This window comes from Orcinus orca, chromosome 20, assembly GCF_937001465.1.
Source record: "Orcinus orca chromosome 20, mOrcOrc1.1, whole genome shotgun sequence".
Classification (NCBI taxonomy): Eukaryota; Metazoa; Chordata; class Mammalia; order Artiodactyla; family Delphinidae; genus Orcinus; species Orcinus orca.
Genome location: NC_064578.1, coordinates 10,069,823 through 10,091,739, shown reverse-complemented (window position 1 = coordinate 10,091,739; position 21,917 = coordinate 10,069,823). Strand labels below are relative to the sequence as shown.

The 21,917-nt window shown below is 45.1% G+C and overlaps 1 protein-coding gene, 1 long non-coding RNA gene and 1 other non-coding gene across 3 annotated transcripts in view; 1 reads left to right on the top strand and 2 right to left on the bottom strand.

Annotated features, from left to right (window-relative positions):
* The window catches only part of LOC125962758 (uncharacterized), a 238,612-nt gene that overhangs the window by 13,706 nt on the left and 202,989 nt on the right, over positions 1-21,917 (bottom strand). The window lies entirely within an intron of this gene.
* VAT1L (vesicle amine transport 1 like) overlaps positions 1-21,917 on the top strand; it is a 146,330-nt gene that overhangs the window by 23,024 nt on the left and 101,389 nt on the right. The window contains exons 2-3 of the mRNA XM_004280123.2: positions 945-1,074; positions 5,453-5,668. Coding sequence (XP_004280171.1) covers positions 945-1,074; positions 5,453-5,668 — 346 coding nt within the window. The remainder of the gene's footprint in view (positions 1-944; positions 1,075-5,452; positions 5,669-21,917) is intronic.
* Positions 4,295-4,447, bottom strand: LOC117196732 (small nucleolar RNA SNORA15). The gene has a single exon (XR_004477063.1). It is a non-coding gene; the product is annotated as a small nucleolar RNA SNORA15 (small nucleolar RNA).

The following is a 21,917-nucleotide window of genomic DNA, read 5'->3' as shown; positions in this document are numbered from 1 at the left end:
CAGGCAGTACATTAGAACCACAGCTGGTGGGAAAAAATACATGTTGAGTGAGATATGTGTTCCCACTTGATTAGTTCATGGGTGTTAGACGCAATTCCCAGTTGCAGCTCTTGAAAAAAATCCAACAGTTCAGAGCATTGGTAGCATCATTAGAATCAAGTATGTGGTTTTCCAAGGCAATGACTTTGATATATTTTAATGATAACTTTCTTATTTCAAAAGTAATATGTTTGTAGAAAATACCTAATGACTTCTCTCAGCCAGAGGTAACTAAAGTTTTTGAAATGAACCCTCCAGTCTTCCCATCCCCATTGGTCCCTCACTTTGACCTATATTCTTCGAGTCACCCTCCTGCAGCTGGACCCAATGTGGTCTCTTAATGGCTCATAGTCACCATTATGGGTACCGTTTATGGCTCGGCGCTCATGTAAGTCGATGGGATGGTTGAGGTGTGACGGTTGTTTTGAGACCTTTTAGGTTAGGTCTTTTTTCTCTTTGTTTTTCACACAATGGCGTATGGCCATTGTGTCTGGCTGCTTTCCATGTGTCTTCTTATAACCTCTTCCTAGTATATTTTTTACCCTTGATTAACTGCTAGAACAGCTAATGACCAGGCTGGTTAATACATACTTTTCAAATAAGACTAAGGAGGCTCTGAGTGGGAGCAAAGGGACTCTCTTTTGAATTAGAGCGTGAACTCTGCAACTGCCATTTGAAGGGCTGGGAAAGCATTAGTTGTCTAGAAAGATCACTGCTTTACTTTATTGGTGACATCTAGCTAAGTAACATTACTATTAGGCATGTTTCATCAGAAAATTTAAAAAGAAAGGAGAGAGGAATTGGGGAGCGGGCGAAGGGAGGGAATGGGAAGGAAAGAAAACTCAAGCCAGTGCTTTCTTTCGGATCTCATTGTGAATTTCTTTTTTCATGTTTGCTGTTCACAGTGGTTTAAACTTCATTGACTTGATGGTGCGACAAGGGAATATCGACAACCCTCCCAAGACCCCCCTGGTGCCAGGATTTGAATGTTCTGGGATTGTTGAAGCTCTGGGAGACAGCGTTAAAGGATTCGAGGTAATGTTTTGACTTCTGACTGAAAGGATGATATCTATCTGGAATCCATTAAGATAATAAAAGAGTATGCAAGATATGTTTGAAATAATCTATAACGTGTCTTATTGTTATTGTCTCATTATTTGGGTTTATTAACAGTGGTTGTAAATGATAGGACTTTCCAAACGTCTCATACCTTTCCCATGTACCGTCTTGTTGTTCCTGGCAACGGTCTGGTGAAGGGGCCAGGGGAAACCTTAGCATCCCCTTTATTCATTTTATACAGTTATTAATAAGATTAAAATTAATACAGCTATGAATTTGGCCTTGTATTAACTAAGTGTACATCCCTCCTCTCTCTATCCGTGGCTCTCATTTCCCCATCACTTCAGGCTCAAAAGTCAACTACAAAACGCAAAAGTTGGGGAGAAGTAGCCTCTGTATTTTATAATTGGGTTCCTTTAAATACCTACTTAGCTGATGCATCTAAGCGATCATTTATAAATCGTTATTTCAGACACTGGGAAAGTGGCATTTTTGGATGAGGATTTTAAAGCCGAAGGGGAGAGGTGACTGACAATGAGACAGGATCGGCTATGGGCTGGTGGCTTGGGGAGCAGGGCAAGGGATAAAAAGGGTTATTATATTATTCTGACTACTTTTGTACATGTTCAAAATTCCGCATAATAAACTTTTTTTTATCGCTGAAAAGATGTTTGACCCTTCCTACCATTATCATGCAAATCAAGTAGGATCTTGTCTATAAAAACTGAAAAACTATGGGCAAATCAATTGCACAAAATTGCGGTAGTTTGGAGCAAGAAAAAACAGTGGAAATCAGGCATAAGAGCTCTCGCTCGACTTTAAATGCTTCCCATGGAGAGATGAAGGGACCTCACATTTGAGAATCTACCATAACTAGAAACATGGGGAAGTTACTGTTTTTCAGCCTGCAAGGTAAATATTGTTATCCCCTTAGAGATGAAGTTCAGAAGGGTTCAGTAATTTCCATGCGGTCAGAAAGATAATAAGTAGTAGCTGCAGCTGGATTCAAATCACCAGAGCCTCTTTACTCTTCCTGCAGTCCCACGCTCTTTCCCTCTGTTCTCCACCTGCAACCACTGCGACAGTTAACACAGGGAGAGAAGCGCTATAAAAGGCAAAGCCAGAATGCGCCCTTGGAATTGATTCTGAGGCTGCTCAGCTCTCGGTGCCTCGGAGCCTCAACATACTGTGAAAATATCAATATGCTCCCGATTCATTACGATGAACGTCTGGAAATCTCATCCCGCTCATCCGTCTTTTTGCCGGTGGTTTCCAGATAACGTGGCAGAAAAAAGTTGAGAGAGCAGTAGATGCGCTTTTTCTTTTCTTTCCTATGACTTTACATTTTCTGTCCCCAGGTAAGCAATCTAACCTCACGTGGCAGCACCATCTCTCCCTGAAAGTGCTGCACGTGAGCGCTATGATCTGCTCTCCGCCCCTCCACGTGGTCCCAAAGGAACAGCTCATACCGTTTGCGCTATTCATCGTGAGCACTGGATAAATAACCCATCATTTTAGACTGTAACAGCAGATAAGGATGTTGTTGGCCTTAGTGTAGAGGGAGGAATCACTGTGCTTGATTACTTGCATTGTTTCCCTTATATGTGATCTTTCTTCTGCTAGTTAGCCCTGACTTGCTATTGTCAAACCGATCCATCACCCCCTCCACCCTCCTCCAGTACGTTCAGCTGCACAAACACACAAAAGCAGCCACCTACAGCCTTCCAGTCAGGGTGTGATTTGGGAGAAAACCAATACTAATAGGCCCTCTGTAATTCTGACTTAAAATTTTCAATCATGTTGGAGATGGGATTCCACACGGCAACAGACCGAATAGCTCTCTTGGCTTGATGGATTGCAAGGGAGCCTTGAAAAGTTGTTGCCAGAGGCTCAGCACTAAAGGAATCATTTGGGCTCAGTCGCCCAGGACTAATTTCGTTTTTTTAAACAGAATCAAGTAATGAGGTGAATCAGATGTTTAAAAAAAAAAAAAAAATGGTTCCCCACCGCTGGACTCTGAGACTGGGGCTGCTGATCTGATGGCTGGTCCTCTTTTTGCCATTTTGATAGTGAAACAAGAAGTCTGGAGCAGTCAACCCTGCTGGGATGGCTACGACCATCACTGCCAAGGTGGTCTGGGCTGGCTATGACCATCACCGTCAAGGTGGTCTGGGCTGGCTATGACCGTCACCGTCAAGGTGGTCTGTGACAGCACAACCATCGCTGTCAAGGTGGTTGAAACACTCTTTTCATACACTCTGTTGACAGTGGAGGCCATCAGCTGCTCTGTGGTGTTATGGATCTTTGGGTTTGCATGATTCTGTGCAAAGTAGGATGCCAGTGTTAGACCCTAGAGATCCTCTGGTCCAAGCCAGGGCATCTGAGATGATATTCCTGACATCATCATTTGGTTTTTAACGCTTAGACAGCTGTTCCTCTGCTTCATGAAACTCAGTGGGTCGATATTTAGCTTTTGATCATTCAACTGTGAAATCCACGAGATCAGGAACCAATCTGTTCTTTTTAAGAGTTAGCATTAATTGTTCTCTCCTCGTTTTACATGCACAGTGCCAAGTGGATTGCATGCATATTATGTCATTTAATCTCCATAAGGACCTGTTCCTAATATTATACCCATTTAAAAGCTGAGAAAACTGAGACTTAAAGAGTTAGACTAATATTCCCAGACTTGGTAGGTTCCCCTGTTGTACATCCTTATATAAATTTATTTCTTCTTTGTAGCACTTAGGTGTAATGAATTAACTATTTGTATCTGGAGTCAGCCTACCTAGATTCACATCCCAGTACAGCTACTCTTTGGCTACATGACTTTGGGCATGTGCTTTAATCTCTCTTTGCCTCAGTTTAAATGTCTGTAAAACCTATGATCATTCGTCTGTAATATGGCGCTGTAACAAAACCCATCTCATAGGAGGCTTTTGTTGTTGTTTTTGAGCAGGGGTGAAAGAGAAATCCTAAACTAGAAAGAAAATAAAACAGTCGAGTCAATCATAAAAATATATATACACTAAAACACACATATATGAAAGCCGTTAATTTACTGAGAAATCACTATGACCACAGCAATCTGAATACTGCATTTAAAAGTTATAGTATAAGCAACTAACATCAAATAGCAGAATGGTTCAATTGAACTAGCACTTGGCAGCTCGTGTAAGCCATCAGTGATAGTTTACTTTGTATTTACCTTTAATAATGATATGCTATGAAAAAAACTTAGCATATGATTATAACCACTTTAAAGGGAAGACTGCTTTTTTTCTTTTTTTTGAATGGTGTCTGGCTATGTAAACCACTGATAAAAAACCCCCACAGTATTCAGCCCTGCCTCATCTAATCATGAGGTAAAGCATGTGACAGCCTTAGGACAATGTCTGCCATATAATACGTGTGCAATAAACGTTAGTTGTTGTTCCTCACACCCGATGGCATTCTCCTATTTCACTGTAAGCCTGGCTGCTCTTGTTCAATCTCTTGCACTTAGATTTACATGGCTCCTCTGATGGACCACGTTTCACATCCGATGTAATCGGTAATCCATTGATGCAAATACCACAGTGAACTAACCTGGCAAGGAATCTATATGGGGTGGGAGAGAATAGCTGAGAGTAGATTTGACTCCTAGCCCCTTTGACCTTCCCAATTCCCAAACAGGGAGATTAGATGAGAGGTTAAATCAGTAATATGACCTTCCAACACTAACATTCCACGGCATGTGATGTGATGCACGTTGTATCGATATATTTATGCTCCAGAAGAGGGGTAGAGTCCCTGGCTTCCATGGCCCCTGGGAAGCTTGCACAGATGGACTTCAAGAGCATCCACAGGGACTTCTCTGATGGTCCAGTGGTTAAGAATCCACCTTCCAAGGCAGGGGACACCGGTTCGATCCCTGGTCGGGGAACTAAGATTCCACATGCCACGGGGCAACTAAGCCCACGTACAGCAACTACTGAGCCTGTGCACTCTGGAGCCCACTCGCCACAACTAGAGAGAAGGCTGTGTGCCACAACTAGAGAGAAGCCCACGTGCCACAATGAAGAGCTCGCGTGCTGCAATGAAAGATCCTGCCTGCCGCAACTAAGACTTGACACAGCCAATAAATAAATAAATTAATTAATTAATTTTAAAAATTGTTTCTCGTTAAAAAAAAAAAGCGTCCACAAATGCCTTGAAAGGCAGGTGAGGTGAGGGTGTGCATATTTGAGGGTTTGGGGTTTCTTTTTTCACTGGGAAGGACTCTTTAGTTTTCGTCAGATTCTTAAGAATATTTGAGAAATCTCTCAGAAAAGATTAAGAAACCTCCACTAACTCTGTGCTTCCCTATTCCCAGATCGGGGACCGTGTCATGGCATTTGTCAATTACAATGCCTGGGCAGAGGTGGTCTGCACACCAGTGGAATTCGTCTACAAGGTCCCAGATGACATGAGCTTCTCCGAGGCCGCTGCATTCCCTGTGAACTTTGTCACAGCCTACATGATGCTCTTTGAAGTTGCCAACCTGCGAGAAGGGATGTCTGTGCTCGTGCACTCTGCTGGCGGGGGCGTGGTGAGTGGGCTGCTTGTGGGTCCTCCTCCCCAGGGTCAGAATGGAGAAAGTGCAGTGACGCCCAGCTGATGACGAGATTCCTGTGTGAGCTGTGTCCATTCGTAGGGATGAGCGCTATGGTTCTGGTGAAGCTCACATGGATGGTGGAATTTGTACAGAGGATTGCGTGTGGGGTAGGATGAGCCTCAGGGATGGTTTCCCTGGAGTCTGGAAAGGTCTCCAAGATGGCGTGTTAGGACTCAGTGTGTCTCAGAGATGGATTCTGTAGAGAAGCGCTCTCATTCTTGGTATCTCAGTGAGCTGTTACGTCAATCATCGCGAGCCGCTTCGTAAGTCGTGTACTACTAACATTAGCTGCAACACCAAAACGGAGGATGATTTACTTTTCCAATAAGTTGCCACGAATTCATGACGCTTCCCATAGTAATGGCGCCCTTATTCATTTGTGTTCTGATATATTTTCTTGAGTGGGAGAGAGGTAGACAGAGATTGTCCTAGCACAACAGGAATTACACTTTAACCTAAGTCTACCCATGAGAGTGGCTGCCTACGTGAATGTCATCTGTAAGGTGTGTTTTTGACAAGGGGGGAAATAATGGAAATTAAAATCGCTGCTCTGGAGCTAAGGGATGGCATAGGTTTCTTCCATGGTTTGGATGGGTCTCGGTACCAGTCACTCCATATGTATTGCACAGCTGTCCCGTGGCAAGCACTGTGTTCCCATCGTGGTCTACTGGGGTTGGCGGAGAACTCTTTGAGAGTAGGAGACATTACTCATTAATTCAACAATTATGTATCAAATACATACTATGTCTTGGACTTTATGGGAATAGAGATTAAAAAGAGAAGGTCCAGATACACCATCCAGTATCTGTGTGAGAGGTTCTTGGTGTTGGGGATTCTGTGGTTTGATGAACTCAGAGATGAACTCTTAGGTTAGGTGTATCTTGATGTTTTCACTGGAGGTTCTACTAACATTGATTTTTTTTTTTTTTAATCTTGGCTTTCTACAACTACCAAAACCCTACATAGTGTTAAGCACATTTCCGGTTTTCCTTTCCAAGAAGACAAGCTCACATACAAAAATGTGAAGGCAGAGACGTGACACTTTAGGAATGCTTTAAGAGGAGTCCCGTCAATCACTTTAGCAAATTTGCCAATGTCTTTTGACCATGAGTAAAGATACAATAAGAGTTAAAATATCCCTCAGAAAAGAAATGGATTTTGGTGCCACTGAATCTGTTAACAGCAAGCAAGCCATTTAGAATGCTGGCATTTATGAGCTCGGTGCGCTCAGCATACAAAGCATGAGAGACCTGTTTTCATATTATCAACATAAGCGCCAGGCTTTACGATGGGGCTGGACTCAGTTCTGCTGAGAGTCCATGTTGAAACATTGGCACTGATGATGTTTCGTTTCATGTTTTGATTTTGTTTGTTTGTTTGAGTTTGTTCTTGGAACCAAGAGAAATGTATCAGGGACATGGGTCTCACAGAAGAGAAAAAAAGTCTTGGAAAATAACAAAAGTTCTTATCATGCCTTGTTCTAAGCTCACAGACGGTACAACAGCAAGAAATAAAACGTGAAACAGATGAAGGAACTGGGGAGAAGGGACAGTGAGGGTAGGTAACTAAGCTGCCGCATGTAATGCGGGCTTTGATGTGCTAAAGCTTTGTTGAAGGCTCTTGCTTCCTAATAGTGAGTTGTGCAAAGAGAAAAATGACCAGTCACGTGCACTAATGTTCATTTGATGGAAATAAACCAGTTATTAGGAAAACCATAACTAGTACTGGGTTTTAAGACTGGGGGAATCTTTCTCTGTGGTTTCTCATAAGAAATCTATGCTGACAAGCAATGAACATCCATCAACAAAACGGTTATAATAAATGCAATGTCTGTGATGCTTTTCCTTATGGTGTGCTTGTAATGTAGTCCAATAGCACCGAAGTAATGCAACATTTAGCAAAAGCAAATACCCTAGGCCAAGAAGGATGTGGTCTGGCTTAATCCATGGACAGTTGAAGGGTGTAGTTGGACTGCCCAGCTTTCGGGTGGGTGGGTCTCCTTAAATAACATTTTTCCAACCAAGATTTGCTAAGTGGTTTTGCGCACAGAGTTCAAGGTTTCCCTGAGAGGAAAGTTTTTTGGCCAAGTGCATAACCACATACGTGAATGCTTAAGCAAGCTGAGGTGGAATTGACACTGTCTTACAAAACCCAACAAGTTCTAAAGGGAGCCCAGACCATTTCACCACCCCATGGTGGAAAGACCAGCGAGTCACCCCAGGGCAGAACTAGACTCCTCCCAAGAAGACAGCCAGCCACAGCTCTCATGATGGGGGGAGCTCCCTGGGGAGTACTTTTTATGCATTATCTGTGACACCCTGGAGAGGTGTGGAGCTGCTTCCCATCACTGTTGGGTAGGTCTGGCGTGGTTGCTGTGGTAGGCAGGATGATTCCCTTCCCCCCCCACACACACCCCAGATATCTATGTCCTAATCCCTTACATGGCAAAAGGAATTGTGCAGATGTGATTAAGGAAAGGACCTTGAGATGGAGAGACTATCCTGGATTATCCAGGTGGGTCCGACGTACCCATAAGGGTCCTAAAAGATGGAAGAGGGAGGGAGGAGAGTCAGAAAGAGATTCAGAGATGTTACCCTGCTGGCTTTGATGATGGAGGAAGAGACCGTAAGCCAAGACATGTGGGCAGTCTCTACATGCTGCAAGAGATAAGGAAAGGGATTCTCCCCTGGAGCTTCCAGAAGGAACGCAGCCCTGCTAAAACCTTGATTGTAGCCGAGTGAAACCCATTTTGGGGAATTCCCTGGCGGTCCCGTGGTTAGGACTCTGCGATTCCACTGCAGGGGGCCCGGGTTCTATCCCTGGTCAGGGAACTAAGATTCCACAAGCCACGCAGCGTGGCCAGAAAACAAAAAAACAAAAAACCATTTTGGACTTCTGATCTCCAGAACTGTAATATAATACATCTGTATATAATGTAATACAGATTACATTCTTACTTATCCTATTACAGTAAACTCTAATAGAATAAATTGGTTTTGTTTATTTGCTTTTAGCCATGGACTTGGTGGTAATTTGTTGCAGCAGCAATAGAAAACGAATACAGCCACTTTCTCTGGGCTGCCTCCCTTCCCAGTGTGGAAAGCCCACAGAGGCCTGAAGAAAACACAAGTAACAAGTAACAGAACTAGGATTCACACCCTAATCTGGCTGATTCTAAAATCTATTCTCTTTCCACTTGACAACCCAATCATTCATTCCTTAACTTATTCATTCATTCAACATATATTTGTTCATCTTCTACCTTAGTGCCAACTACAGACATTTCAAAGAGCCAAAGACTATGGCCTGGGTACATGTTTCCTAATTTGATGATGATGACAAAGAAAGTTCAACCTAATTAGGATAAAGTTTCCTAAACTGAGTTCATATAAAGTGTGCAGTTGTAATGGCACCAAGACTTCTGTCTGATTTTTATCAAAGGCTGTGATGGGATATTTGCAGATAGGAAGTGAGAAATGCCACCCTAAACTGTAATATGGAAGGAAACTTTAATATATTATAGGAAAATAATTCAATCCAGAGCCAGTCACTTTCTCATTGGAACTGCCCAAGTGTCAACACTGCTCTGTCACATCTCTGAAGACATTGTTGATTTCCTCTGACAGTAGCACGGCCAGATGGTGTAAGACAATAACGCCACTAATGAAATCTTTAGAACCTGGTTGAAGATTCCTCACAATCTCATAAAGGAAAAGTAAGAAAATACATAAGCAAGTGGGGCTCTTGTCAGGAACTCCCTTAGAGGGTTTTGCTGCCAATCCCATTAACAAGCTGCCATGGCCTTGAGCATCTTAACTGGGGGTGTGCTCCATTTCTGGAGAATAACCTTACTGTTACTGTGTGGATATTTGCATCCATGTCTGACATCTGATGCTTTCCGGGCTTTCAGAGCCCTTTGACCTTTTTCATCATCTCATCTGAACAGAGAGAACAGACATGGGCCGCAGATCTTGGAAAGGAAAGCAGAATTTAACTTTCTGACAGAGTTAAATGGCTACTACTCAATTATTAAATTCTATTCATTATGGATGCGGCATTTCCCAGTGTCATTCAGATCACTTCCAAGGAGCTACCAGAGAGGGAGGGCCAGAATCTACAGGGGCGCATCATGAGCCCCGCCCCCCCGACCCTATATAAGGGCTCATGCGTTGGGGGTCCTTCCTGAATGGCTTAACTATACATCATTAACCATACACCATTCTAACACGAACCTGGGAAAGCATGGGGTGGGCAGGAATCCTTAGTGTGGTGGAGGAATGGGACATATTGGAGAGTCACTCCATGTCAGCAGAAAAGACACAGCCATCTGCAAGATCACTACAGGAGAACAGTTTGTTGAAAACAAAACCATTGCTGATCATGAACAGCACCAACATCTACCCAGCTACAAGTCAGCGACCCCCAAATCATGGTTAAGTCTTCTCCAGGTGCCTCACGTTTGAAATCCTGTGATTCATTCCTGCCACATCATAAATGCAGTAAACGTTTGTGAATCAAAAGCTGTTGCAAGCCATTTTTTTTATGTTCTAGAAAAGCTATTTTTTGAGCTAAGGAGGGCCCCATCATTGAGTTAATCTCAGAAAAAAACTCCTTCCTAGGGATCTTGTGAATTTCAGTCTCGTAAGCAATCTTTGGCGGTCTAGCTCATGCCATCCCGCGTTCTGAATATTCTTCTGAGTTTTCTGTCTGCATCCAGTTGCATTATTAATTGAACGTGGCCTCCTTTTCATGGCCCTGTGGCTGTCTCACCACCCCCCATGATCCCATGGTACAGCTATGCTCAGTCTGTACCCTTCAGCACTCCAACTAGAGGGCGCATGCATGAGATCTCAGAGCTGGAAGGAGACAAAGACACCAAGTTTTGTTGCACACTAGCTGTTGAAAACGTTATTCATCTAGCCCTCATAACAACCCTTCCCGTGGGAGAGTACGTGGCAGTGAAGAGTTCAGATCACGAGCTCTAGAGCCAGACTCCCTGGGCTTAATCCCAGCTCCATCTTCCCAAGCCCTCTAAGGCTCTATTTCCTCACTTGTAAAGTGGAGTGACATCAGGGCTAGCCTCAGGTGGCACTCGTGTACTTGGAGCAGTGCTTGCACGTGATAAACACCCAGCGAAAATGAGCTATCGTAATTTCCCAGATTCAGAATTTCAGTGTTGTTCCCAAGGCTGCAACGTCCATTAGGAGAAAAGCTCAAATGTGAACTTAAAATCCAGGGCCAGGAACTCCCAATCCAGTGCTCTTGAGACTAGCCCACAGCAGTGGCCTCGGAATCGTCTGCACCTCCTCTCCTGTCTTCTGCCTGCCCCACCCTGTGCCCTGGACAAGAGAGTCTTCACTATAGCAAGACCTCCTGGTCCCCAGGGGCCTGCAACGCTAGGAAACAGAACCTCTGAAAATTTAAAGAGGACAAAGTGCCTCTGTCATATCCTTCCTGAATAATCCAAGAGATGAGGATTAACTGCCTCTTGGCATCAGCAGGAAGGGCTGTGGCCTGGGGGCTCCCTGGGAAGGTTAAGACCCTTATTCCATAACTGTTCACCTCAGGTAACAGGTCCTCACCCTCCTAAATGTCAAAGATGCTGCAGAGACGTGTCATGGACCAAGGCCCCACCTCCCTGCTTCCAGAAATCTCTGATGCTGGCCAGTGCATGACTCCTCACAAGTCAGCAATATGCCTTAGGTTAAGAAAGAATATATCTAAAAACATTTCTTCCAAGCTAGGTTGGTCTATGTCCGCAAAAGCCTCACGTGATCTTTATTCTAGTTGCTTTTAACTCCTTGACAGTAAGTCATGACTGAGCCAAAGAAACTGTCTTTATTACAGATATTATAAAGGTTAAATTAGGCCTCTGAGACTGGATTCATTCGCTCAATATTTGTTGAACATATGTATCAGCTCATGAGGGAATAAAAGCTAAAATAGATGGAGTCCAGTAATTTCCATACACTGTCTGTGAGGTAGATACTACTACATCCCCATTTCAACAGAGGAAACTGAGATACAGAGAGGTTAAGTTACTTGCTTCAGGTCACACAACCATGGAGAGGATGAACTGGCATGTGAACTTGGGTCTCTTTGAATACAGAGGCTACGTTTTTAAGTACTGGGAGGCCATGCTCAGAGAAATCGTGCTTCTGCTTAGAATGGAGTGGAATGGATTCCATGCTGTGGGTTTTGTTGGTGAGCTTCCTTCCCGAGGAGCTGAGGACAACCTGGGGTTACTCAGGAGAGCTATCTTCAGGAGGAGGGGAGCATCTTCTGTTGACAAGACCATCCTTTCAAAGAATCAGGCAGATTTAGTGCTGAAGCTGCCCTTGACGTTAACTGTCCAGCTGGAAATAAGCCCTAGGTTGCCATGTCCACGAAGGCGGGGATGGTGCGATCTCTTCATCCCTGTATCCTGAGCACAGAGCCCACTGCCCAGCACACTGGGGTTACCTGATAAATATTTGTAGAGGAAATGGAGGAAGAAAGGGGCCAAAAGGCAGCATTCAAGTTAATTATGAAGACAGTGTAGAACTTAAGGACCTGATTCCAAAGTCAGAGCTGGTTTTCATCCTAGCTTCTCTATTTGCCAGGTGAGAGACCTTGAACAAGCACTTTAACTTCATTGGATCTTGTTTCTTCATCTGTTAAAAATGGGTATAATACTTATCTCAGTTTTTGTATGGTGTTTTAAAAGATGATTATGGGGGCTTCCCTGGTGGCGCAGTGGTTAAGAATCTGCCTGCCAACGCAGGGCAGGGGACACGGGTTCGAGCTCTGGTCCGGGAAGGTCCCACATGCCACGGAACAACTGAGCCCGTGTGCCATACAACTACTGAGCCTGTGCTCTAGAGCCCGCGAGCCACAACTACTGAGCCCACGTGCCACAGCTACTGAGCACGCGCGCCTAGAGCCCATGCTCCGCAACAGGAGAAGCCACCGCAATGAGCCCACGCACCGCAACTAGAGAAAGCCCGCGCGCAGCAATGAAGGCCCAACGCAGCCAAAAATAAATTAATTAATTAATTTAAAAAGAAAGAGGATTATGGAATGGCCTTTGCAAGCTAGCTGGCATAGAGGAAACTCAAGTGTCAGCTGCTGTTATTACTATTACTATTATCATCATATTATTATCTATCTGGTTAGAAAATATTACTCACTGCCACTCTGGCACTTATAGCCAGAAGCAAGAGAGCAGCAAATAGGACAGTCAGTTGGCGGCTGGTTGTTGGAACTTGGAGCAAGGGGCAGATAAAGCCGACCTCAGCATCCTTTGTTTATCTTCCCTGACAGGAGGCTGCACAATGGTCTCATGAATTAGTGGGGTTGTCACATAAGCCCCTTTTCAAACATCACTTCCCTAAAACACCTAAGACATAATTAGACTTTAAGAAGATTTACCTCTGTAGTTCCAGGCCTTGGACATGTGCCAAGAACTCCAAATACAGACTAGACTTTGCTGAGTTTATATAACCCCAGGGACCCGCCCACTTCCCCAGCAACACACCCAAAAGGCCACAGTTGCTTTTCAGAATATTACTGCCCATATTAGGATGAAAACAAATCAATTCAGCTGGGAAAGAATGAGATGTGTAGCAAGAAGCAGCCTCGTCTGTTCTCATGGGTACCCACCAGGCTATCAGCCATGGTCCTGGGTACTCTACCCACCCCGGCCAGCCACTGGTCCCTCTGATGGTGTCCATCCTGCAGCTCACAGCTCACTCCATGAGAAACTCAACAGAATCCCCACTCCTCCCCTGTTCAAAACGTGTTCAGGCTTCTCAGCGGTATGACCTGATATACAGATGAACATTCAACCCCACGTCTCCTCATGCAACCTGCAGTCCTCCTCCCACTCCGCCTCCCCATTCTTCCCACCCACCCCCACCAAGTTTGGTCATTATTCCCCTCCCTCCCCACCCCCAGCCCCTGTCTCTGTCTCTCATCTCTCTTTGCTTGGCTCTCCTTCTATCTCTTTGTCTATCTTTCTGTCCGTTTCTCGGACTGTATCTCTATCTCTTGCTCCTTTCTTTCTCTTCCTCTGTCCCTTTCTCTTCGTCCCTCTCTCTTCTTTCTCTCCTTCCTCCCTTGCTTTTATCTTTTTTCTCTTTCCTTCCGTCCTTCCTTCTTCCTTCCTTTCTCTTGTTCTCGCTCTCCCCCCTTCGCCCTCCCTTCCTTCCTTCCTTCCTTCCTTCCTTCCTCCTTCCTTTCTTCCTCCCTCCCTCCCTCCCTCCTCTCTCTCTTTCTTTCTTCATCTATCTAGTATGAGCCCTGAGGATAACTGCGTTAGTCTCTGGGTATATAAGAATGAGCACCATAAGCCTGATCCCACCATCCTGAAGCCTGCAGTCTTGTGACTATAATACATATTTACCAGGGACACATGAATCATCGATGACAGTGGTGATAGGTACTAAGGGGGGAGGAGATGGTGCTGTGACTGTAGCACAAGGGACCTAAGCACCTGGTCTAGGGAATCAGAGATGACTGTATGAGGAACTAAACTTAGAACTGGTATTTAAGGATGAGGAGATGGAAAGAGTGAAGGGAGGAGGGAAGGAGGTTATGAGAATGGGCAATAATGTGGATCTGGGTCCATTCAAGAAACTGACCAGAGTGTGGCAAGAGAGGAGAAGAATAGAGACAAAAGGGGACAGTGAGGGAGTGGCAGATGAATAACCACATAGCAGCCATGTTGGCAATTTTATCCTTATCCTTATCCTAAAAGCCATGCGGAAATATAAGAGGGTTTTGAGCAGAGATTTAACTCATGGTTGACATTTTTATAAGATCCTGTGTTGCTGAAGGGTGAATAGATTGGAGCAGGTCAGTGTGGAAGCTGGGTGATTGAGGGATGGCTATGTTCTTCAACTTCTCTCATTAGAGCAAATACAGTCCTGGATGCCTGAATGCCAGATATTCAGGCATCCAGGACTCTATCCTTTGGTCTGACAGCATCACAGTGCAACCCTGGATAAGCCCTTTCCCATCTTGTGCCTTAGGTTTTTCTGTAAAACAAGGTAGACCAGATGTTTCTTCTGTAAAATGATATAGAGCCAATGGTTTCCAAGGCCCTGTCCACCTTCCTTGGTGATCCTGTGCTTTCTTGTGATGCTGCCAGTCTTTACCTCCGAGATGAAAACCTCCTTACCTATCACTCTCCTCACCTGCACCAACTCCCCCCACCATGATCCCCTTCTTTAAATTTTTAGAGTCGAGAGATAGTTAACCGTTGTGAAGCATTCAGTCTTTGGAACAGACTTCCTGAGTTTGCATCCTGATTTCTCTGGCTTATTACTCAGCTGTGCTTTCGTTTCCTCATGTATAGTTATTATACTTATCTCATAGTATTAGGAGGCTTGAATGAATCAATATGTGTAAAACATTTAAACAGTGCCTGAACCTAGTAAGCACTCAAAAAAATGTTACCTAATAAAACTCGTGGATGCTGTGATGTGCCATCTAGTGCGCCCTTCAGGACTGAGGTACTCATTTCCCCGAGATGGCAGGAGCACTGGCTACTGATGACTCATGGCTGTAACCCTCCCCAGTAATAGTCCTCAGCGGAAGGGAGCAGCCTTGCTCAAGGTTTCTGCCCCTTGCTGGGGCAGCCCCCATCGAATCACTGTTGAATGCACGGCTACAGAAGCCCAGTCCCCTTGCCTCAACAGAGATAGCTCTGAAGAGCTAGCCCATCTTTGGAGCTCCTTATGGGACCGATTAGAGCATCTCTTGCAGCTGCACCACAGCTCTACCTCTCTGTCTGCCCAGCTCTGCTTCCCTCACTGCTCTGCAGATGCTGTTCCTGGGAGTACTTCCCAATAAACATTCTGCATGCAGGTCTCCACTCAGAGTCCTTTTCCAGAGAACCTGGCCTACGACAATTATTGTGATGACCATTACGATTACCGTCACCATATCTGTAGCCCATGCAAACCTGCTTGCCTACCTGGTCCATTGGTCGAATTTCCAATGACGGCCATCATTTAGACCTTGCTTCCCAGCCCTATGCTTAGTTCTGGAAGCTTATCTTCTTTTTTCTGAGAATCATTCCTGTTGTCTAGAAGTCTGCTGAGTGCCCAGAAGAAGCTAATTAGTGCTAATGGGTTGAATAAGTGTGTGGACGAGGGAGCTGGTTTTTCCTAAACCGTTTGGGCTCCACTTGATTAATAAACCCAGGATATATGCCAGACAAAACATCGGAATAACTTCACAATATGGCCCTGAGCTGGGTAAACTGGGCCCTGGGCTTGAGTCTCCTATGGTGGGGTTTGCTTTCAGTATCAAGAAGAGAGAAATAAAGCTATTCTGGGCTCAGCTTAAAGAAGAGGAGCTCAAATAAAAGATTAAAGGTGTATTTCTCTTTATTTCGACAAGCTACTAAACCCTCAGGACCTTGGTTTCCTCATCTTCATAATGAGGATGAAAGTGTTGATATGAATAGTCAGTGAGTTAATTCATATGGAACTGTGGTTTTCCTTGGGTCCCACGCCAGACCTACTATGGAATCAGAAACTCTGGGATGGAAGCCAACAATCTGTGTTTTAACAAGTCCACCAGGAAACTGCAATGCGTGGTCAAGTTTGAGAAGCAGTGAGGCAGAGATCTTCCAGCAGAGCCTGACACTCAGAAGCTCACGAGGAATTAGATACCATTGTCATTTGTGTGGCAGAGCTCTGTAATGGGCGATGCACAGGAAATGTCACGCATTAAAGATGTATTAGTATTCATTTCTACCTTCTGTGTGAGTATACGTTAGTTTAGGTTTATTAGGGCACAGAGGCTTAGATTCCTTGAAATCTGAGCTTCAGCAATTTACTGGATGATCTTAACCAAGGTGCTTCATCTAAGTCTCAATTTCCTTGTGTATAAAATTCACATCAGAACGAATGCTTTGTTAATGGTTTGAGATAATGGTTAACTTTTAAATCCACATAGCTCACTCCAGGTTTGCGACTGCTCCAGGTCTGAGACTGCTCCTAAGCTTGCTGTGTAGGTAATGAGATAACAGAATCCTTAACACAATGCCAGCTCCAAGTGACGGCACAGTAAATGGTGCCTGCGATCCTGTGCAAATCATGCCCTACCTCAGAGAGAAGAAGTAATGGAGTAATTATCCTGCACGCATTTTTGTGTTTGCTAATAAAAGCAGATGTGCAACCCAGCTTATTGTATGAGAAGGAGGGAGTTCCTCATAAAATGGTACCCATCTGTGTCACAGGGGAATGAATGGTTATTTTCAAAATCTCACAGCTGTGAACTCTTCCACTTTTGAGCTTTTCTCATGCCCAGCCTCTCGGGCCACGTGTCCAGCTGGTGGAAGGGCTGACTTCTTGATAGAGGAGGAAGTTTGTGGTCCGAGAATGTCAGGAACACACTTTAGTGTAAAGCGACAAGAGAAACAACCCACGAGGAGTACTTGGACACACTAAGGATGCTGTTTATCCTCCTCGGGTTCATTGCTTACTTTGTGTCCGTAAAATCTGTCTGGCATTCACATCCTGTTCCTCCACCTGGAGCAGGCATTCAGTTTTGTGTGCGTCAGAAAACATACAGACGGGAGGTTCTGACCAAATACACAGCCACTTAGGAAGGAATATGTCTCCTCATGTGGTTAGGTTAGGTTAGCCCTCTGGCCTTGGCAGACGTGGGTTCAAATCCTGGCCCTCTATTTGCTGATTGTACAACCTGGGGCACATTTCTTAACTTTTCCAAGTCTCATTCTTCTCGTTTGTAAAATGAGAAAACTCATTTAATGTATACGAGTAGTCAACACAGCACATGACACCCACTCCGCTATTTTTAACTGTACTACCGGCAATGATGTTAGACCGTCCGGCATGGATTTAAGGAGACAGATATTCGAATTACATAGGCACTCTTGTTTTTGCACTTTTTTTCTGCCCTGTCCATCCTCAGGTTAAATTGGGTTTGCGATAACTTCAGTCTCAAACCTGGAGTGAGCTAGATGGATTTAAAAGTTAACCGTTAACTCAAAGCCCTCCTGCATGACAATGACATATTTCCCCGAGCACTTCTAAATGCGCATATGTAGCTCTGACGTCAGTCGGCGGCGCCCTTTTTATTCCCTCCTTGACAGATTGTCACCCCCACCAACGGTGGTGGTCTTGGGGGCAGTGGAGGGGCACACGGCTGCCTCCTGTTCTCTCTGATAGATGTCCGGGCCACAGTCACACTGTGCCAGGTGTACAGGGATGCCGTGAATGTCAGCGAGCTGACAGCAAGTCCCATCGGGCCATCGGCCTGTCTCCTGAACACCATGCTTTTTAGAGCTGGAGCTTCATTGTTCTGACAAGGAGACGACTTGCTTGGTGACTGGTAGAGCCTGGAGGCTGCTTCCTTGGGAGGTAACAGTCTTGGGCTCAGCCTAGGGTTGGGATGAGGTGTCAAAATAAGAGTCCCAAGTAGTTCAAGGACAAGTCTGGACTCCACTTTTTTGGAAAGCAGTAGTGGTACCCAAGACTGTCCATCGGGGGACGCTATCAAGGCCTTTCAAAATCAGGCTGGTCACTCTTTTCCAAGGGGAGACTCTGAAAACTCTTCCTGGGGCTGAATAAACCTGAGGGTCTGTTGACACAGAGCAAGATATACAGATGCCCATTTTGTGGAGACGAAGATGCGTAAGGCCTCGGGAAGACTCCTCAGTCTCTGGAGGAGACAGATAAGCAACTGCATACATGAACTAGAGTTTGGAGTCTGCACTAATAAAAGCACTGGAAGCATTTGGGAGAAAGAGGGGCTAATTCTTTATGGGGGAGGGATGATATGTCAGCAGAATTCTCACGGACAAATAGTTTTTCAGGTTGCCAGGAAACACAGCACAAAAGCCCAAGGGAAGTATGGAGTTGCAAGTACCCGGTAGGCAATGACAAGTGAGGAAGGAAGACAGGGCTGCATCATGTGGTCCCTGATCCGCCTGCGCGTGAGGGCGGCTTCACGAGACTCTTCCCCCTTTCCGTACTCTTGGCACAACTATTTGAATTTTATTCATAACTCTTTGAATAGATAAAACTGATGGATGAATGAGGTCTAAGATAATACCTAGTAGCAATTTTTTAAAAATTTAATTGTAAAATTCCAATTTTTCAAATTCTGTGAAATACATATGTATATATATGGATTTAAGCATGGGAATGTATGTGTTGCTTAATTTTTTAAAACCATGGTGCCAAGTGCCTTGCTCTCATTATTTTACGTGTGCTTACACCAACCCCATGTAGTATACACCATTATCATCAAGCCACTCCAGGTAGTATATACCATTATCATCAAGCCACTTTGAGATTCAGGACATGGAGGCTTGCGGAAGCGAAGCTCATGACCCGAAGCCACGTGGCTGGCAAAGATGGAGACAGAATTCACGCTCAGATGGGCCCTTCTCAAAGCCCGTGTTTTAAACCACGAAGGCAGGTCAGGAAACGAGGAAGGAGATGGCGGGATCCATCTGCTCAGGCTTTCTGCCTACTCAGCTATTTTTGGAACATTGAAGCGACCTTGCTACAAGCTGTCTTTTCCAATGGTGTGTGGGGTCACACTGGCCTCTGAGGAGCCAGGCGGGCAGTGGAAGAGCAGTAGTGAAGCTTGTGGGGCGGTGGCGGGCAGGGGAGTTGGTGGTGCTATGCACCAGGCCAGCTTAGACGGGTGGGTACCCTCCTCCCCCCGTTCTCCGGAGCCGTAACAGAAGGTCAATCCCAGTAGGGTTGCCAGATTTAGCAAAATACAGATTTTATCTGGCAATCCTTCCTTCCCAGGGGCCCCTGAGCCCTCCCACAAAAAGTTCTAAACCTTTCAGGGAACTAATTACACTAGTGAGGCTGAACTCCTGGATTTGAGATGATTAAGAGATGCATCCAGGCAGGAATGCATTAAGGAGGGCAAATATTTTAAGCCCCAAGAGAAGTGACTGAAAGGAGCCCTGTTCTCTAGAGCCCATCCCCGTGATGAGAAAGTGGCTACGTGCTCAATGCCAAGACTGGGACTCCCCTTCCCAGGGCGAAGCAGAGGGCAACTTTACTGCCACTAACCCCCTGCCCCATGCTGCTCAGGGCTCTTCCCCAGCCCCGCAGCCCCAGGACAAGGGAGGAGACAGGAGAGGAGACTTCCTCTGCCAGAAAGTACATGAGGCAGGTGGGGGACCCTATTCCTTCACCCAACAGACCTTTATTAAGCACGTACTATGTGCCAGGCAGCATGCTAGATGTCTAGAATACAGTGGTAAATAAGGGAGATAGGCACACAGCCAAAGATCAAACAAATATATGCACGTATAGACATATTATGTATATACACACACAGACATACATATACATATATATGCATATGCATATCTATTACAGGATATATACACGGAAAGGATCAAGATGCTATCATAGAGAATAAACAGGGAGGAAGACACACTGCAGATTGAATCATCAAAGATGACCTCACCGAGTGGGTGACATTTAAGCAGAAACAAGGTGGTAATTATGTGAAAAGCAAGAAAGAAGTCCACTGCAGGCTTAAGGAAACGGCGAACACCCGAGGCAGGAATTGCTGATGGTATTAACTCATTGGAAGAGGATTATTCTTGTCTAATCAGAGTTGCCTCGCTGAGATCTAACCTGTTACCCACTAGGCTTTGCAGCAGACGCCCCGGCTGCCCAGCCATACCCACCCCCTCCATCTCTGAGGTCAGCATGGTCCCAGTTCAGGCCAGCAGATTCCTGCAACTCTCTGCCTGAGGTCATTTTTTCTGGTTTGCAACCTCGCCCTTGCTTGGGGCAAGGTGGAAGTGTCTGGGAGTTCACGCCCCCCAGAAGCATCCTCAGCAAATGAGTGACAGGACTTGCGGGGATAAATACCTGAGCTTCCTCCCCCAGGTGGGAGAATCAGCAGGTGTGTCCTACATGGCTCCTCAGAAGGTCCCCACTAGAGACGCGCTCCAGCTGTTCACTGCGGTGAGCCGTTTTAATAGGTTCCTAGGCTTTCCTTCCTCTCCTGACTTAACTACCGTACTCCTTCATCTTACTTCCTGGGATCAATTTCCAAATAAACCATATGCACACGAATCTTTATCCGAGGGTGTAGTTTGGGGGAAGCCCAAACCTTCTGAACAAGTTATTCATGACCAGCCAAAGATGAACTCAAGCATCCCTCCCCATCATTTCCTGCCCACCCACCTCGTCATCTCCAGCCATGCCCATCTGTCCATCTTCCCCTTGCAACCACGCACGTTTCAACCCTGCAGCCTTTGCTAGCTCCTCTTATTTCTCCTCCTGGAAAATTCCTATTCATCATTTAAATGTCACTTCCCTTTGGAAGCCTTTCTTGCCCTTTCATCTCTACACCCTCAACATTGTGAATATTTCCTAACCATTCAAAATAATGATGTTAAAGAATGTTTCACAGTTGTATTACTGATAATGCCTTCACCAGACTGCATTCATCCATTCATCCATCCATCCAACCATCCACCCATCACCCACCTCCACATGCCAGACACTAGCATGCTACAGTTGTCCTCGGGTCTTCCTGTCTACATCTTGAGGTCAGAGTGGGTCTTGGGCATCTCTCTGCTTCTAGCACATAGCACAGGGTCCATGTGGAGTGGGTGCTGGACAATTGTTGGATCAAATTAAATTGATGAACTTCACCTGTTCCAGGCAGACAGCATCTGTGCAATGATAGTGAGGTTCTTGATTACACAGAGAAGGATACATTTATTAAGTATGTGGAATTAACAGATGAGTATGTTATCAAATTTGAACCACACGTAGACACCATTTCATTCCTTAAGATAGCTTGCAAGCTATTAAGTCAGGAGCCATGTTTGATTTCCCAATACCAACATGTATTCTTCAAAGCCAAAATGACCATCGGCAGGCTCTACTTTATCAGTCTGTGGACCACAAGGTCTGGAATTCCTGTGTTGCCTCCCAGATCTTCTCTTTAGAACTATACTAAGCTGTTTGACCTTATAATTTATACTGGTAGGGTTGCCATATAAAATACAGGATGTAACCCTACCTACTGGCAATGTCTGGCATGGACATGTATACACTACCAAACGTAAAATGGATAGATGGTGGGAAGCAGCCGCATAGCACAGGGAGATCATCTCAGTGCTTTGTGACCACCTAGAGGGGTGGGATAGGGAGGGTGGGAGGGAGGGGGA